The sequence below is a fragment of the Artibeus jamaicensis genome, unplaced genomic scaffold, assembly GCF_021234435.1.
Source record: "Artibeus jamaicensis isolate MK-2021 breed Jamaican fruit bat unplaced genomic scaffold, CSHL_Jam_final scaffold_1964, whole genome shotgun sequence".
In the NCBI taxonomy this organism is placed as follows: domain Eukaryota; kingdom Metazoa; phylum Chordata; class Mammalia; order Chiroptera; family Phyllostomidae; genus Artibeus; species Artibeus jamaicensis.
The window spans coordinates 26,735,392-26,754,277 of NW_026522030.1; the positions used below are offsets into that span (position 1 = coordinate 26,735,392).

At 44.2% G+C, this 18,886-nt stretch overlaps 1 protein-coding gene across 7 annotated transcripts in view; it reads left to right on the plus strand.

Moving 5' to 3' along the window:
- Window positions 1–18,886, plus strand: part of FRMD3 (FERM domain containing 3) — a 267,673-nt gene that overhangs the window by 172,728 nt on the left and 76,059 nt on the right. For all 7 annotated transcript variants that reach the window (XM_037153808.2, XM_037153807.2, XM_037153810.2 and 4 more), the window contains 2 exons: window positions 3,198–3,295; window positions 8,749–8,872. In XM_037153808.2, coding sequence (XP_037009703.2) covers window positions 3,198–3,295; window positions 8,749–8,872 — 222 coding nt within the window. The remainder of the gene's footprint in view (window positions 1–3,197; window positions 3,296–8,748; window positions 8,873–18,886) is intronic.

Consider the following 18,886-nt stretch of genomic DNA (forward strand, 5'->3'; position numbering starts at 1 on the left):
TTGACCAGGGATAGGCTTGGCAATCTGTATTTTCATAAGCCCTCCAGATAATTTTAAAGCATGTCAAAATTTGAGAACCAGTATTTTAAGTTAATTTGGATTTTCGAAAGTATTTGTTTCTTTTGAGTGTACATTCAAATGGGGTTGGCTGGTCACGAAGTTGTGCCATATCACCTCAATCTAATTCCAGAACATTTCATCACCCTGGTGGGAAGCCCCCCTACCTGAGCAGTCATTCTGGGGCAGCCACTCATCTGCTCTCTGTCTCCATAGATTTTCCTATTCTGGACATGGCATATAAATGGAATATGTGGTATTCCACGGCCAGCTTCTTCTACTCAGTGTAATGTCTCCAAGGTCCGTCCATGTGAGTCATGGCCGAATGCCACTCCACGGCATTCACATTTCTTTCATCCTTTCATCACTTGATGGTCACTTGGGGTTTTTCATTTTTGGCTGCTCTGAATGATGCTGCTGTGAACACTCAACAACACTCTTTGTGAGGGTGCAGATTCTGCTTTCACTGGCTCTAGGGCAGGGTCCCTAGTGTAGGGATTGTCCAGATGCTCCGTCAGGTGATTCTAATGTGCAGTCAGGGCTGAGAACCTCTGGCTTAGAACCTTAGCACTAGATGTGAGCTCCATGGACCTTCGGCCCAGCATGGCCAGGGAACTGACTAGAAATACGGGTCCCTGTGCCCCACCCAGGCCCACTGAGTCAGAGGTCAGAGTCCAGCAGGACCTCCAGGTGACATGTGTGCTCATTGAAGTGTGAGAGGCACAGACAGGTTCTGGGAGCTACTCGGGGTCCTTGTCCACCAAGTGTAACCTTGTTCCTCTGACAAAATGCACACCAAACTCTGAACAGAGAACTTATTGGGGACCACCTTTATCCCCTGCACACGTGCCACGCAAAACTGGGGGCAGAGAGTCTCATTTGAGCCTCCACCATGTCCCCAGTTCCCAACACAGTGCACAGCACAAGCAGGTGTGGGATAGAGTTGTCACATGGAAACACCAGCGACCAAAGAGCCCTTCTGTATGTCCAGTGTGCTCTCAGGGGACCAGCACCCAGAATCCATAAGCTCCACCAGCAGCAGCTGTGTGATCTCAGTGTTAATCACCCCTCTGAGCCTCTGTTTTTTAGTCCTTAAAACAGGGTTGGGCATATGACAAATCACAGGCTGCATGAAGGTCAGATTAAGTGGTTAATGAGACTGAGTGGTGTCCCCACCCCATCCCAAGTAAAAAGATCGGTCTCTGAGTTAAACTCTAAAATAACCTCAGAAAGAATCTGCATACATCTGCGATGCTACTTTGCTCAGAAGAAAGAGACCCAGGCCTGAGTCTCTAGAATGAAGGAATCAACCTGGCTCGGAACAGCGAGGACGTCTGCAGAGGGGCTTGATGGTCAGGGAGGAGAGAGGGACGGATAGAGTGAGCCTGGCCAGGGCTCACGCGCTGGCGTGTCCCTCTCCCCCAGCTGAACTGGGCGCAAGTGTGTTTTTTTGTTTGGCGCTACAGTATCTTTAAAAACAAAATTTGCTGCAACATTTGAAATTCACAGGATTTTACTTTGTCAGTGAAAAATTCTCAACCTAAAGAAAGTTTTAAAGAATTTATCATGAACCAAGGTTTTGGAAGCTAGTCCCAGAAGCAAAATCTCAAGGGACTGAGATAATGCTCCAGAGAACAGCAGTTTTCAGTATATTTTCTATATTAGAATCAAAGGGGACGACATAGGAAAGGTTAACACAAAACCCATTGGTGGCAGATTAAGGAGGTGGGAGAAAGCAAAGCAGGGAAATCACTAGGACTGGATAAAAAGTAAAATTGAGGGACACATGTTTATTTGACATGGGTGGGTGCAGGACAGTGAACATTTCACATACGTGGTTTACAGGGGTATGTGGGGAAGAATGATAATGAAGGATATTGGGCTTACCCCTTACTGGGTGTTTACCTTTGGAAGTCTGGAGAAGAGATGGCTCTGACATTTTAAGTATGTTATTCTCGATGTGCAAACACAATGGGCAGGGCTTGCTGAGATGGAGATCAACCCATCATCTAGGCCTTAGCATCTGCCCTCCCTCCATAACCTGTTCACTTAGAAATTTCATATAATCAGATCATTCCACGTGGTCACTTTCAGTCATTGAGTTGTCATGCTTGCCAAGGTAGCTCTTTTTTTTTTGTTCACAACTTCTAAGTCCAGTCTCCTTGATTTTCTGTAAAAGCTGGTGCCTTTGGCCTGCTTTTCTTTCTTTTTTTTTTTTTTTTTTTTTAGATTTTATTTATTTATCTTTAGAGGGGAAGGGAAGGAGAGAGGGAGAGAAACATCAATGTATGGTTGCCTTTTGTGTGTCCCCTGCTGGGAACTGGCCTGCAGGGAACCAGTCTGCAACCCAGGCATGTGCCCTGACTGGGGATCGAACCTCAATTGTCTAGTTCGCAGGCCCGAGCTCAATCCACTGAGCTACACCAGCCAGGGTGGCCTGCTTTTCTGTGTGGCAGCTTCAGGCTGGAGCTGCGTGGTGGCTGACCCCTTCACCGGGTCCAGGGCTCTATGCTGCTTCCCCGGCCTCTTCCCCAGCCCGGTTACTCTTGATCAGGTTTGCCTGGCTCTGTAGGCATCTGAGTTTGCTGTCCCTATAGTGGGGCTGGCGGTGGGGTGGGGAAGAGGACATTAAATAGATGACAGCTCTAGTTAAGGATACATTGGCTTTCTGGCCTCATCACAAAGTCGTTTTGAGATTGATTAATGCGAGTCTGTGCCCTGCGGACTAGTCCCCGTACGTGGATTGAGTCCCTTTCCTGACGTTTCCCACAGAACTTGGGAAGCATGTACCGGACGGAGGTGCGGGTGATGGTGATAGTGACTGTGCTTGGCATCATGTGGGAGGGACTTCCCGCCAGGACCAGTGGCTATTGGCCCTTCGGCTTTCCTTCCTCCTTCTCATGCTTATTTGAAAAGGGCCCATCACCCAGGTTTGGAAGCTGACACGGACACTTCGGATTTCCTGAATTCAGAGGGCCCCTCACTTTCCCTCTGCTTGCCCTCCTCGGGGGCTTGGCAAGTCAGCGACTCCTGGGAGCTGGGGAGCGCTCTGGTGATTCAGGTGGATAAAGCACACACAGTCCTTCCACCTCTCCCAGGCCTTTGTCAGAACCTAGGGTCTTTCTCCTTTTGTATTGCAGGTACCTCCTGTACCTGCAGATTAAGAGAGATATTTTCCATGGTCGCCTGCTCTGCTCCTTCTCCGACGCTGCCTACCTGGGTGCCTGTATTGTGCAAGGTGAGTTGAACTGGGCTCTAGAGCTTTGGCTGCTCTGAGCTCTTCTCCTACCCTACCTGTACCCACCCTCCTGTGCCCGTCCACCCATGTCCATGGTGTGGGGCCTGGCGGGTCTGGGTCCTCAGCAACAGACCCCTGGTTATCTTCCCTCACAAGCCCCTGGGGTCCTGGGGGGAAACTGGGCTGCAGTGGTCACAGGGCCTCTGCAAAAACAAAGGGCTCTCAGAGACCCGTGGTAGAGCTCAGAATGCCCAAATTTACGAGAAGCTCTGAAGGGCAGTGGGGTCTTCCGTGCTTGGAGCTCCCACCGCCAGCTGTGGGGCCTAATGAGCACACTGAGGGGGGCACTATGTCCAGGAAGGCAGTTGTAAATTCAAACATTTGAATGAAATGTCAAAACACACACACACATTTATTCATGTGGGTACATGTACACTGCATCTAATTCTTCAGCTTCTCTAGTCACGTAGGGTGGTAAGAAAAGCATTAGGCTCACAGTCTGTTGTACGACTCAGGTGTTCTGTTCCCGTGGGGTCAGTCGGGAGGCAGCTGGCACAGGGGATGTTTAGAAGGACCCAGGTGATGCAGCCATTTGAGCATGAATGCTAATGACATGTTTATGGGAGAAGAAGAGGGAAGGGAGGGGAGGTGGGAGAAAAGAGAGAGAGAGAGAGAAACAAGAACCAAGTGAGCATGTCACCCTTATAAAGGATCTGGAATAATGACAGTTATCTGCTGATGACAATTCCAAGCTTCATTCACAGCTTGGGGGAGAGAGAGAGAGACAGACAGACAGACAGACAGACAGACAGACTGAGACCCCTCATTGTCTGGGGGGTGTGCATAGGCACACCCGTCCCTATGGATGCTCTGTGCTGTGAGAGAATTCCGCAGTGAACCCTGTTTCCAGGTGTGTGCTCTCTGAGAATTCTGAAGAATGTGTCTCTGTTGATTTCCCCCTTCCCCTGGGAGCACACTAGTGCTGCATAGCCGATTTTAGCAGAGGTGTTGAAACCCTTGGAGATATTCATGTTTAAAGTCAGAACAATAGTGATACCGTGATGGGAAAGGTCCTTCCAACTGTCTGGAGGTGGGGCATGTGCTTCTAAAAGCAGCTTCTCTTATATCATCAGAGCTAAGGGAGGTAGAAAGTTCGTGCCCACCTTTTCCCGTGAAGACAGCAAGTTCCTCCTAGTCAGGGAGTACCGTCTTTGTAGGGAAAAGTGGATCGATGCTAATCGAAGCAGCCAGACCACATGTGAGGATTTCAAAACACATTTAGGCATTAGTGAGTAATGGTCAATTCTCCAAGGGCAAGCTCAACATGGATCTGTAATAGGAAACTTTTCATTCTGTTTTATGTCTGAAATAAAGCCACAGAGGCTCTGTCCAGAGGTCCTGATGATGGGGCCCCTATGTGAGGCCTGGTTGCTGTTCTCACTGACCACACACACAGACATTGTGTGGAGAGTAGAGTTGCAAACGGACTAGTGACCTAAAAAGGCCCTTTCAGCTCAAAAACGCAGTGGTGTCCATGGGCCATTTGCAGCAAATCCAGTCAAAGCAATTCATGAAGTTCTCTGATGCTGAGGCGAATCATCAGCAGCTCTAGAGATCATTACAAATGCAGATAGGAGATCATTACAGATGCAGATAAAGATCTGCTTTGTAGGAAGTGCTCTTTGAAGGAGCTTTGTCAGCTTCCCAATATTCTGAGTGCATAAAAAAACAGGCAGCCGCCTCGGGTTTTGCCAGTTGTACACGCTGAACACACGGGCATATTCAGCACATGCCACGCCTTTTCTTTCATAAATACAAATTGCAACACAAACACATAGGACCCTTGGCCTTTCTTTATCCTTTCTCAGTAAAAATAGCTTTTCTGTTCTTTCTATGGAAGAGCAACAGGCTGGGATTCTTGTTCTCATCTCCTTTGCCTTTTGTACTCAACCCCTGTAGCTCCCTGGCTCCTACCAGATGTTCAGAACTCAGTTCAGAGGTCGCGTCCTCTGAGAAGTCTTCCTGGACTACTAAAGTAGCCTCCCTCCTGCACGTTATCACACTGCTCTTTCACACAACTATTTTGTTGTCTTTTAAGCACTTAGGTCTGAAATGACTTTGTTTTTTGGGGGGGTTATTCATCCTCTGTCCCACCCCCACCATGTAGAACCTAAATTTCATGGAAAGTGGGTCTCTGGGTGGCTCATTTCACTGTAATACCCCTGTGTTGGGTATAAGTTCTCCAGTAAATATGTTAAGTGAACCAGGACACTTGCCTAATAATTGCACCAATGTATGCTTTATTCCTCTGTGTGGGAGAAAGTGGCTGGTTCACTACCTCATTCATTTGTTGTGCAAGCATTTATTGAACATCTGCACTGTAAAGTCCCTGGGGGTGGGGTGCGGGAGACAGACAAGAAAATAGGCATTGAGACATGTGCTAAGGGCTACATAGAGAGACCTTCCCCCTCCCCATATGATCTCCAGAGGGCCCCTGGTCCAGCAAGGGCAGTCAGGGAAGGCTCCTGAAGGAGTTGGCCTTGAAGCCATCACATTCTTTATCTCAAGTTCTTTTGCAACAAGTCTGCGCCACAGCAGGGGAAATGCCATTGCCAGGCTTGCCCTTTCTGTTTGCCATCACTCGATGGCACTCATCCATTCGCTTTAACTCTTGGGGTTAATTCCTGACAGTTAATGCTCTTAAAAATGTGCTAGGACTCATTTCCCCTCACCAGCCATCCAGCATGTTGTCGGTTGTTTGTCACAACTTGACCCTCAGTGTCATGTGTGGAAAAGAACCACAAGCCTCTTACCCAGCTCCTTTTGGTAAGGAAAACAAAATTTGAATACTTAAGAAATCCTCAATCATATATAAACTGCCTTTTGCTTCAGGTGAAGTCAGATTGAAAGACAAGATATTGGGAATAAGAAATTGGGAAGCAGGGCCTGTGATGGGGGAGGTGTTGACATTTACCTGGTCAGCTGCCTTGTGAAGGTTCCAGGGCATTTCTTCTCTTTGTTTTCAGACATATTCCAGGCTACTCATTTGCAGTGTTGGGCAGTACCACCAGTCCATTTGTTCCTCCCAAGTTTTTCTGTAAAGATAAGGGCTCCCCACAAACCAAGCACTCCCTCACCAAGCACTATGCAAGCTAACATTTGCAGTGAAGATGACCCAGTCATATCAGTGGTCCTCTCTGTGGGACATGGAAGCCTTGGCTTGTACCATCTCCTAAGTTGTAGGTCCATAGCCAGCTCACAGTGTGTGTGTGTGTGTGTGTGTGTGTATGTGTGGGTGTATTATGTGTATTTCTTTTGAAACTTGAGTTAATTCTCTGCTTATGACCTGTTCTTATCATTGATCCCTTTGGGACAATTGATGGATTGAGGGATTTCCCCGTTGTCATTATTCTCCGTTTCTGTTCCTAAAGGCAACAACTGGGTTTGCACAGATATTTGATTTTGCACACAGCCTTATAAAATGATTAGTGTTGCTTAGTGTACATATACTTTTACATTTTATAAAATAAATGAGGCTGTAGAACTCATTTCTTTTTATGCTCAGAACACTGGGGCAATGCGTACACCCAGATGTACACATTGCTGGGTGTACATCTATCTATTCTGTTGCTTTTAATTGCCACAGAGTATCCATATATATCACTCCCACTGAACGTGACACTCAAGTTGCTTTCATGTTCTTTTTCACACCCAGAGGTTTTCTAGACTACACGCTCAAAAATGGGTTTGCTGGGTCATAAATTTGACAAAATACTCCTGTTTTCTATAAAAGCTATATGCATCAAGAATCCTCCAGAAATATGCAAATATTTCCATTTCCTTGCGTTGTTGCCAACACACAAAATCACCCGACTTCCTCAACTTTTTGTTCATTTCATGGGGCTAGTTGCTGTGGTTTGCAAAGCTCTGATTATGGACGAGTCTGATTATCTCTCCGTACACTAGCCCTTTGGGTTTCCTCTTTTGTGAACTGGCTGTTCATATCCTTTGACCAATTTCCTGTTGGTCTTCCTACCAATTTCCGTATTGATTTGTAAGGATTTCTTGTTTATTCTAGCTGTTAGCCCTTGTTAGCTTTAAATTTTGCAAATATGTTCTTTGAACTTGTCATTTATTATTTTGACTGTGATGTTCTTTAATGAATGGAAATATTTAAATTTTGATATGGTCAAATTAATCAATTTCCCTCCTATGGGTGTTGGGAACATGGGTCTTATTTTAAAAGTTCTTCCTCATGCATTATACATTTTAGGTTGTTTTAAGAAATTTGTAATTTGAATTCTGTTAAGAAGCTTTATGGAGCTTAGCTTTCTTCCCTTACCTTTCTTATCCTTCTACAGTAATTAGATAACTCAACAACGAAGGGACAGCGGGTACAAATTACAGGGTTGTATGTGATTTTGCAGATGTGCTCCAGGCATCTTGATTTTTAAAAAATCTATTTCAAAGTCGTGTTAGTGATCAAATTCTTTGAATACCATTTTCCCACCATCTTTGATCTGCTTTCTGGACCCTTTCTGCCTGAGCTACTTGCCTCTTCCCAGCTCGTTTTCCTTACCATGCTCAGGAATTCCAGTGGAATGTATTCTGACCGCCAGAGCATCGCCTTTGCTTCTCCAGGCTGTGGTCCTTGCACATCTAGGTCCAACCTCTCCTAGAGCCTCCGGGTGCTCAGAGAGGTGCATGCATTTCTTTTTTATACTTTAAGATCCTCTGGAGGTGCCCTCCATTAGAATCCAGCAACAGCCTTCATTTGGTGTGCTTGTCCATACTTGGACACACACTCTTTAACTTGAGAGCAATCCATTTATTTTTAAGTGCAATCCTCTCAGGTGCCTTTATGTTGTGATTTTTCATTGAGTAAGCCACACCTACAGAAATCTCAGAGTAGGCGGCTCCAGCCAGGGAACTCCTAGACTCAGAGAAAATTAGCTGTGAAAGAAACCGTGAGGGACGTTCAGTGGTTTCCTCTTGGAGGTGGTGTGTACCACCTCCTGTCCTGGGGGGCATTTGGAAATATTGGGGGAAGCATTTCTGGTCATCACAATGACCAGGCCTGCCACTAGCACTTAGTATCTGAAGGCTAGGCACACTGAATGCCCTAGTACGTCTTAGAAGGCCTGAAACAAGAAAGAATTATTTGGCCCTAATAGTGCCCCATGGAAAAATAATGATGGAAATCCCTTTTATTGTATAGATAAAGAAATGAGACTCAGGGAGGTTGGCAAGTGCCCAAGCTCACACAGTTAGATGTGAACTTGAACATAAGCTTTTAGACTCTCAGGCTGTGGTCTTCCCGTGGATACAAGAACATTTCCTTGGGTGAGCTTCTTCTGTGCTCTTCTTTTGGGTGGCAGGAGCCATTCCATGCACACCCTGTTGTTGTTTTTTAATCTTTCTTTCTCTCTCTCTTTATTTTTCACTGTTTGTAGCTGAGCTTGGTGATTACGATCCTGATGAGCATCCCGAGAATTACGTCAGTGAGTTTGAGATCTTCCCTAAGCAGTCACAGAAGCTGGAAAGAAAAATAGCAGAAATTCATAAAAACGAACTCAGGTAACAGGGGTAGAGCTTTGTAAGCGCGGTAGAGGTGTGAAATCATTCTTCCGGTGGGGAATGCGGAAACCGTGTGGCGAAGGGGGGGTGTTTGTGAAATAGGGACAGACTGTTTCGGGTGTCAGAGCCGTATTTCTGGGCCCTGTCGAGATCTTCCATCAGTAACAATGCCAACAGCGGGGGGACTCCTGGAAGGTTGTTTATGAATCATCAGCAGTTATTAGAGCTGTATATTTTCTTGGGGGTTTTAACCACCCTCAGTTTCTGAATGTGAGATGCAGGGTAAATAAGTAATCCCTTCTGTTCTGAAGTTTACACCACCTCTTCCTCTCCTGTGGCCATTGCTGGGGGCTTTGACTCCAAGGAGGGTGGAAGCCCCAGACAAGGTTTCCATTGCTGAGCTGCTTTCAGGGTGACGGACTCAGCACCTTCTCCTCTTTTTCTTGTCTGCGATGCTTCAGGACAATTGCTGACGAGAGTACTAATAGCAGGAGTAGCAAAATCACATACAGTATCCACTGTGTCCGAGACACTCTTTTAATTGTTCATGTTGACTCATTTAATCTTCACAACAACCTGGGAGATAGGTGCTATGGTTATTCCCATTTTACAGACGAGGAGCTGAGGCACAGAGAAATTAAGCATCTTACTCAAAATTATACAGCTTGCAAGTGACAGAGGCAGGATTGGAATCCAGGTGACCTGGCTCCAGAGTCTGTGCCCTTAAGCAGTGTGTGGCACTCCCACTTTGCATGGTCTACCCGGGATAAAATGAGGCACAAGTAGGAATCATCGACAGTTTGGAATTCAGGTAACTCAGGTCTTCCAGCCTGTAACTAGAATTCGGATCTGTGCAAATCACAGAAACATTCATTATGATAAACACAGCAAGTTTGGGCTGTGTTATGACAACTGTTGATGAAGAACTGAGGGAGCTGAGAGACTTCTACCTTCTGGGCCTCTGGCAATTATAAAAAAAAATTAGTGTCACTGGTTTATGAATTCTGGAACAAATTACTGTCCCCTTGTGAGAGAGTGCTAGAACTCCCTACTTTATGCAGGCACTCCCCCTTCTGGTGAGTCTGAGAAGAGCACACACATGGGCATTTAAGTTAGCAATATATTTCAGCTAGGAAAAACGTGACCTTTGTTCTTAAAGATGATTAGACATCAACAAGTTATACCAGTTGCAGAAAGGAACATACCATCTCAATGGGTAATTTTAGAGGATTGTCTCCTCATGAAAAGCTTTGTTGACAACATATGACACTCCAACTACTCTTTTTTCCATTTGGGGGACAAGCATGCTCAAGGTTAAAATGAAGTTCCAATGTCCACTTGAGGGGTATGTGGATCAGCAGGGTCTGGAGAGCACAGGGTGAGACCCTTTAGGCAAAGGAGTCACATCCAATGTGTGGATTGAGGGGAAACTGGAATGGAAAGGTCTGTTGTGATCAGAATTTGCAAAGCCTCCAATGCTCAGAACATGTGATAATAATAAACATTTATTGTGCACTTACTGGATGACAAAACCCCATGCTATGAGTCTTATGTGTATTGTCCCACTCAGGCTTCCCCAGCTCTATGGGGTAGGCGCTACTCTTTCCGGTCCAAGGTGAAGGGACCTCAACCTGGGGTGTCTAAGGGCCTCGCCTTGCTGGCAGCAGACTCAGGACTTGAGCCTTGGTCTTATCTGAAACTAAGATACTTGCTCTTATCCACTGTGCTGACAGCTGTAAGGCAATCGGGTTGGTTTTCCCCAGCGATCACCATGGCCAAGGCATCAGAGGGTGGAGACCAGCAGTGGGAGGACCAGGTAGTTTCTGCTGTGCAGACAAGAAATGCTGTGGGCCTGACCAAAAGCAAGAGTAGAGAACTCTGAGGAAAGAGTCTTGAGGGACATTGCTGCAGGGCTCAGTGACCCACTGGACTGAATGAGTGAATCAAGATTCCTGATGGTTATTTATAACCAGAAAGCTGTAGATCAGCCCTGGTGCCGCCACCTGAAATTGTTGATGCACAGCAAAAGTGGTCATCATGCACCTGAGGAACAGAGGGGGTCACCAGTCAAACATGATTTAATAGATCCCAGAAGTGAAGGCCGTGACTTGATTAAAACTGCTGTTCTGTGTCTATCACCACATGTCTGTAACATCCGAATGTGCACCCTTAGAAGGAAGTCGAGTTGTGTGTCAGAAGGACGAAGCAGCTAGAATCATGTGACACTGCCAGGGGAACTGCAGCCAGTATTTCCCTACGTACTTTTGCTAAACCACAAATAGTCGTGTGTTTCCTGCAGCATCAGTGCAGCCGAGAGAGATTTTAGGTTTGGGTGGGAAGATAAGAGCAGAGCGAGCTGAAGTGTGGCTGGGGGTGGTGGGTGCTTTCCAGAATCAGTTGGAACCCTGTCATAGAGACTCCGGTTACTCCGGGGGTTCTGTGAGCCCTTTGCACACAGGTAATGAAAGTGTTGACCTTGTATGGGAATTGAATTGCTCTACAAACATGACAATGTCAGGAAGGAGTAGTAAATGGAAGAGATCATTGCGAGAAGCTCTGTCTAGGAGTTACCATCTTACTCTCCCAGGTTGTCACAGTACCCATGACCCTCCCACACAGCAAACGGCTAATGTGTGATCATTGGTCTGTTGTTAAGGAAACTTCCTGGGAGAATTCCAGTTGGCCTGTGTTAGGGTTTGAGTGGCCCCTGAAAATAACCTCCTGCTTTCTGCATAATTTCTGAACCAGCTGGGAAAGAAAACAAGAGATGGTGATAGAGAAACTCAGACATTTGTGGAAATGGTGACAATGATTTGCAGTGAGATAGACATTTTTACCTGTGGGGTTTGAGAACCTTCTCCAGCCTTTTTTATTGATTAGAATCAGTCTCCTTCTGTGCTCACTGAGGAGGGGACAAAAGCTGTGACTCTTGGGAGAATTTAATCAGGGAGAAAGGAGGACCCTCTCCCTTCTGAGGAGGCTACCTACTGCTTGAAATTAGAACTAACATGGCTTGATAGACAGGCACAAGTAAGAGACATTTTAGGAGAAGAAAGTGTGAAAAAGAGACTCCTTGGAATTTTTAGGTGCTTGAAAATAGAAGATGAAGATTTTAATAAGAGTTTCCATGAACTAAGTGTTCAGACTTCTTTTATTTGTGAGTGAAGATTGAAATTCATGGCCGGGTCAATGTTGCTTCCTTAAATGTGCCACTCTTTGACTGAACTGAGGGGAGGGGAGGGAAGGGAGAAGTTACAGTTTCGCAAATGTAATAACATAGTTTATTGATCATCTCTGTGTCCGTCAAGAAAAGCTAGATTTTGCTGAAGAACAACCCCAAAATCTCCATGGTTTAGAATAGAGGCTTATTTTTTACTCTGGGGTGTGTCCACCACATGTCAGTGGAGAAGGAGGGGGTGAGGAGGGCTCTGCTCATCATGGTCACTAGGGGCAACCCCAAGCTTGAATTTGCCAGTAGTTGAGTCAAAGGAAAGAGAGAGATCTGGACGATGTTGCTTCAGCTTGGAAATGATACATGTTGCTGTGGCCATAACTGGTCCCATGTTAGGGTCACAGCACAAGGAACTGAAATGCTATGAGGTGTCCAGAAGGGGCAAACTGGAAACAGCAGGTGAATAGCTCTTAATAGCCTTCACAGTATCGTTAACTAGTAAGTTTTAACAATGGACTAATTTTTAGAGCAGTTTTAGATTCATAGCAAAATTCAGTGGAAGGCACAGAGATTTCCCCTATACCCTCTGTGAAGCCGCCCCCAGTATCAATGTTCCCCCACGGAAGTGGTACATTTGTTGTGTTTGATGAACCTGCATGGAGGACACATCATCATCACCCAGAGCCCATAGCTTACCTTAGGGTTCACTCTTGATGTTGTATATTCTGTGGATTTGGACAATAATATCCACAAGTATAGTATCATACAGAATACTTTCACTGCACTAAAAATCTCTGTTCTGCCTGTTCATCCCTCCCCCACAAAACCCCTGGAAGTCACTGATTTTTTTAACTTTATCTATAATTTTGACTTTTCCAGAATGTCATATAGTTGGGTCCATACAGCATGCGACCTTTTCAGATTGGCTTCTTTCACTTTGTAATATGCATTTAAATTTCCAATAACATGTCTTTTCATTGATAGTTCATTTTATTGATGAATAATATTCCATTGCCTGGAGGTACCACAGTCTATCCATTCGCCATACTGAAGGATGTTTTGGTTACTTCAAAATTCTGTCAATTATCCATGAAACTGCAAACTGCTATAAACATTCACATGCAGGACTTTGTGTGGGCATATGTTTTCCACTGCTTTGTGTAAATACCAAGGAGAGCGATTTCTGGATTATATGGTTAGAATATACTTAGTTTTGTAAGAAACTACCAAACTGTCTTAGAAGGAAGCTGCACCATTTTGCATTCTCAGCAACAGTGAATGAGAGTTTCTGTTGCTCCACAACAATGAATGAGAGTGTTTGGTGTTTTCAGTGCTCTGAATTTTGACCGTTCTAATAGGGGTATAGATAATAGAGTATTATTTAGAAAGACTTTATAGAGGCAGCTTTGGGCCTCTTCATATCCTGTGAGCCAGAGGATGAGGGGATGTATGATACACATTATTGAATAGATGTCAGTGCTAAAACCTACTGAGGCTGAATAATTCTTCTAGATCAGGAATGGTTAATAATGGGTTTTTTTTGGTGGCAGGGAGGGAGTGGCGCTTTCTGAGCTGTATGATCTCCATTGCAGCTACTCAGCTTAGCTTTTATAGAGCAAAAGAAGACACAGACAACACAAAAGTAACTGGGCTGTGATTCAATAAAAGTTTAAAAAAGATTTTATTTATATATATTTAGAGGGGAAGGGAAAGAGAGAGGGAGAGAAATATCAATGTATGGTTGCCTTTCATGTGTCCCCTGCTGGAAGCTGGCCTGCAACCCAGGCATGTGCCCTGATTGGGAATTGAACCACGGTCCTTTGGTTCGCAGGCCTGTGCTCAATCCACTGAGCTATGCCAGCCAGGGCTCAATAAAACTTTATTGACAAAACAGTGGGCCAGACTTGGCTCAGGGGTTCTACTTTGCTGACTTCTGTTCTAAACATGTGCAGAGCAGGTCTAGAATCAATTTCTGCTTCATTTCTCTGCCTCTATAGATGATTTTAAGACAAGAACCACACTTGTTTTTAAAACTATGTGTAAAAAAAGTATCTGTTATAATTTACAGATTTCATTTGACTTTGGTACACAGACATGAGGTCCTACCACTAGGACTACTTTAGAAATAGGTCATCCCTCCTTGGAGGGCCCTCTGCTAGGTATAGTCAGTCACTGCCACAATTTCTGGGGACATGACAGTTCTGTTACTTTTGGCTCTTCTTAGTTTCTGTTTTCCACAGCTTTAATCATGGCCATGTGGGTTAAGAGGGAACACCACTTCCATTAGTCCGGAGGGTGCTGAAGATCAAGAATAAGATTGATTTCAGTATCAGAAACCCTGATACACTTTTCTGAAGGTTTTCCTAGAGTTTCTACTCAGCTAGTCCTTCCGTATCCAGTTCAGCAAGTTTCTTATTAGAGGTAAAGATACTTGAATTAGCTTCAGTTACAGGTCATTAGCTTTTAAATATTCAAAAAGCTAAGTTGATGATGAAGTGGCTTTGATGCTGTACAGTAGTACTCCTTCATCTGCAGTTTTGCTTTCCACAATTTCAGTTACCCACAGTCAATCATGGTCCAAAAAATATTAAGTGGAAAATTCCAGAAGTAATTCATAACTTTTAAATTGCTTGCTGTTCTGAATAGTGTGATGAAATCTCATTCTGTCCTGCTCCATCCTCAGGGATGTGAATCATTTCTTTACTGAGAGTACCACCTTAGATCATTATAAGAAGAAAGGTGAGTGGAGCACAATACGCTATTGTGTGTGTGAGTGTGTATCTGTGTGTGTGTGTCTATGAAGGAGATGAGACCAGATTCCCATAACTTTTATTATAGTATATTATAATAATTGTCCTGTTTTGTTTATTATTTATTGTTGCGAATCTCTTACTGTGTCTTATTTATCAACTAAACTTTATGTAGGTGTGTATGTATACATAAGAAAAAGCATAGGATGTGGAACTGTCCACAGTTTGAGGCACCCACCGTGGGTTACTCTATATTCCTTGCCCTTAATGAAAAGAAAAATCATCCAACTCTCTACCAGCACAATGATCTAAGGCAGTGAGGTTTGTGCTGGAAGGAATAATGACACTGAGTATGTTTTACACAGTCATTATCTCTTTTTATTTCTCCAAACTCACATTGTCAGTAGATCATATCCGTGCCTTCCTGGCAAGGATTTATAGTTTCTAGAAATAAGTGCCCTGCTATGATAAATACCTTCTACCTATGCTTCTGATGAATAGATCACAAGGGCCTCCTTAGGAAATGTTTTTGTGCAGTTTTGAGAAGAGTGTTTATGGTGTAAAAGGAAGAGAGGAAATGTCAGATTATTTTATAGCTCTAATCTTTCTTAACTTGTGCTTTCCTCTGTCATCTCTCCCTCCTCCCTTGGTTCTTTCCCTGCTTAAGTCTCTTGTTCCAAAATACTAGAATGATGGTCCCCGACCTTTTTGGTTCCAGGGACTGGTTTTGTGGAAGACAAATTTTCTAAACACCAGGGTGCAGAGGCTGGTTTCTGGATGATTCAAATGCATTACATTCAAGCTCACCTCCTGCTGTGTGGCCAGGTTCCTAACAGGCCCAGACCAGTACTGATCTGTGGCCTGGAGGTTGGGGACCTCTGTCCTAAAATCTCCCACCCTGGTAGGTTATCAAACCTATTTCCATTATCCATTGTTACTTGGTATAACACCCTTATTAGAAGTGGGTAGACAGAATGATTTGGTATTAAATACTTTTCCTGTAAAAACTAAATCCCTGCATTTTATGGCCAAGAGTCAGGGACATTTCTACAGAATATTTGACTGAGGTGCTGCCCTAAGCCATCAACATTTTTTATACAGATGAAATCTGGATGAAGTGACTTGAAGGGAGAGAGAACAATGTCACTGACATATAAAATAACTATGCAGAAAGAGAGAGGGAGTAATACCCAAAACTGGAACCAGCCATTTCTAAATATATCTTTGATCACTCCCAAAATGTGATTGTATATCATACTTAGAGTCAAAGACTTGAACTTTTGATGAGGCTGTAACCGTGTATTTATCCACTTATCCATCCATTCCCCTATCCATCTGTCCACTCATCCATGTAGACATCCATGATTCATTCATACATCCATGCATCTGTCCACATGCCTATTTCTCCACCCATGTCCCATCCGTGATTCATCCACCCATTCATGCAACTATCCATCTATCCAGTCATGCACCAAATATTTATTAAAGGGAAACTCCATCAGAAGCTGCAGAAGTGCTGGATGACCTGGCTCGGTGATCTTCAACTGCTTGGCCACCAAGCGGGGATGTCCTTCACCATCTACAGACCTCCATAGCCTCATGTTTTGAAAGATTTTATCTGAAAAAAAAATTTCATGAAGCAAAAATTAATTTGCTTTCTAATTTTTAAAAAATATATTTTATTGATTATGCCATTATAGTTGTCCCATTTCCCCCTTCTTTCCCCTCCATGCTGCACATCCTCTCCCCCACCATTCCCCCCCTTTAGTTTATGTCCATGTGTCACAAGTTCTTTAGATTCTATATTTCCCATACTATTCTTGCCCTTCCCCCTGTCTATTTTCTACCTACTGTCTATGCTACTTATTCTCTGTACCTTCTCCCCCCTTCTCCTCCTCCCACTTCCCTGTTGCTAACCCTCCATGTGATCTCCATTTCTATGGTTCTGCTCCTTATCTAGCTGGCCTCTTAGTTTGCTTCTGTTTTAGGTGTGGTTGTTAATAACTGTGAGTTTGCTGTCCTTTCACTGTTCATATATTTTACCTTCTTTTTCTGAGATAAGTTCCTTTAACATTTCTTATAATAAGGGCTTGGGGATGATGAACTCCTTGAATTTGACCTTATCTGAGAAGCACTTTATCTGCCCTTCGATTCTAAATGAAAGCTTTGCTGGATGGAGCAATCTTGGTTGTAGGTCTTTGGATTTCATAAGTTGGAATAGATCTTTCCAGCTCCTTGTTGCCTGTCAGGTCTCTTTTGAGAAATCAGCTGACAGTCTGATGGGAACTCCTTTGTAGGTGACTATCCCCTTATCTCTTGCTGCTTCTAGGATTCTCTCCTTCATTTTAATCTTGGCTAATGTAATTATTATGTGCCTTGGTGTATTCCTTCTTGGGTCCAAGTTCTTTGGGTGTCTCTAAGCTTCCTGGATTTCCTGGAAGTCTATTTCCTTTGCCAGATTGGGGAAGTTCTCCTTTATTATTTGTTCAGACAAGTTTTCCACTTGTCGCTCTTCCTCTTCCCCTTCTGGTACCCTTATAATTTGGATGTTGGAACTTTTAAAGATGTCCTGGAGGTTCCTATGCCTCTCCTCATTTTTTTGAATTCTTGTTTCTTCATCCTTTTCTGTTTGGTCATTTTTTTCTTCCTTCTGGTCCACTCCATTGATTTTAGTCCCAGTTTTCTTCCCATCAATATTGGTTTCCTGTGCATTTCCTTTCATTTCACTTAGTTTAGCCTTCATTTTTTCATCTTATTTGCAACTGAAATCAGCCAGTTCTGTGAGTACCCTGATCACCAGTGTTTTGAACTGTGCATTTAATAGGTTGGCTATTTCTTGGTCACTTAGAAGTATTGGCTCTGGGGCTTTGAGCTGTTCTTGAGCCATAATGTTTTGGTCTGTTCACGCCTGTTATGTATGAGGGGTGGAGCCTTAGGTGTCCACAAAGGTGGGTCAACCCAGTGACTGGGTTGTGACACTGTATGTGGAGGCAGGGTCAGAGAGGGGCACTGGCTCTTGTTCCATGCTCTGTCTTGGATTTCAGTCCCCTCTGCTGCTTCCCACAAGCAAATTGGGCCCTTCTGGTTCTGGTTCCTGGGTGGGTGGGCTTGTGTACATTCTAGGACCCTGTGGGTCTCTCCAACAAACTCTTTGTGAGCCTGGGTTCCTCTCCAGGCACCTTGACCCCTGAAGGTTTCTCCAATTGGTGCTTTTAGGTTTTAATTCCCAGCACTGGGAGCTGGTTTGCTTGGTCTGTCTCACTGCTCATTTTTTTGCCTGGTTTATCTGTGCAAGAATGCATGACCAATCTCAGCCAGCCTCCTTGTGCCCTCACTGGGTCTGCCCATTGCCACCCCATGTCTGGGATCTGCCAACTGCCGCCTGCGCCCCTGGGTCAGTCTGGCCACTTTTTCCTGCTTGACCCCTTTCTGCCAGCCGCTGACCCCGCCCCTCTTACCAGTCTGGCTGAATGGTTCATTGTTGTCAGACTTCTGTACAGTTCAATTTTCTGTGTGTTTTGGTTGTGTTTTTGTTACTAAAACTTTGTTGTCTTTAAACTTGGTTGTCTTTAAACTTGGTTGTGCAAGGAGGTACAGTGTTTCCACCTATGCCTCCATCTTGGCTGGAAGTCCCTGTAATTTTTTATTAGTCATACACATCTACAACTACCACCCATAGCCTTTGAGTATCAAGATGTCACTAGCCAAAATCAGAGAAACTTAATGCTAAATTATTACACTTGAGGTACTCTTGGGGTTTAAAGCAGGGGTTATAAAATGACAGTCCTTGGACTAAACTCTGATCCAGATGTATATTCTTTGGGCCACACAATAGTTTTTTAAAATGGAATCATTTTACATAAGTTTCAGCTTTCCTGGCAACTGGATGATTTGGTCACACTCGGCTTTGACCATGGCAGCCCTCAGCTAGAGATGAGCAGCAGAACCCTTAAAAAAATTATTTGCTCTTTGAATCACTACCATCATTGCTTAACCAGTTCATTTTTATCTCCATTGGTATTGAGTTTGAGGCCACCTTCTATTTTTAATTCTCACCTGAAGATATGTTTTTTGATTTGAGAGAGAGAGAGA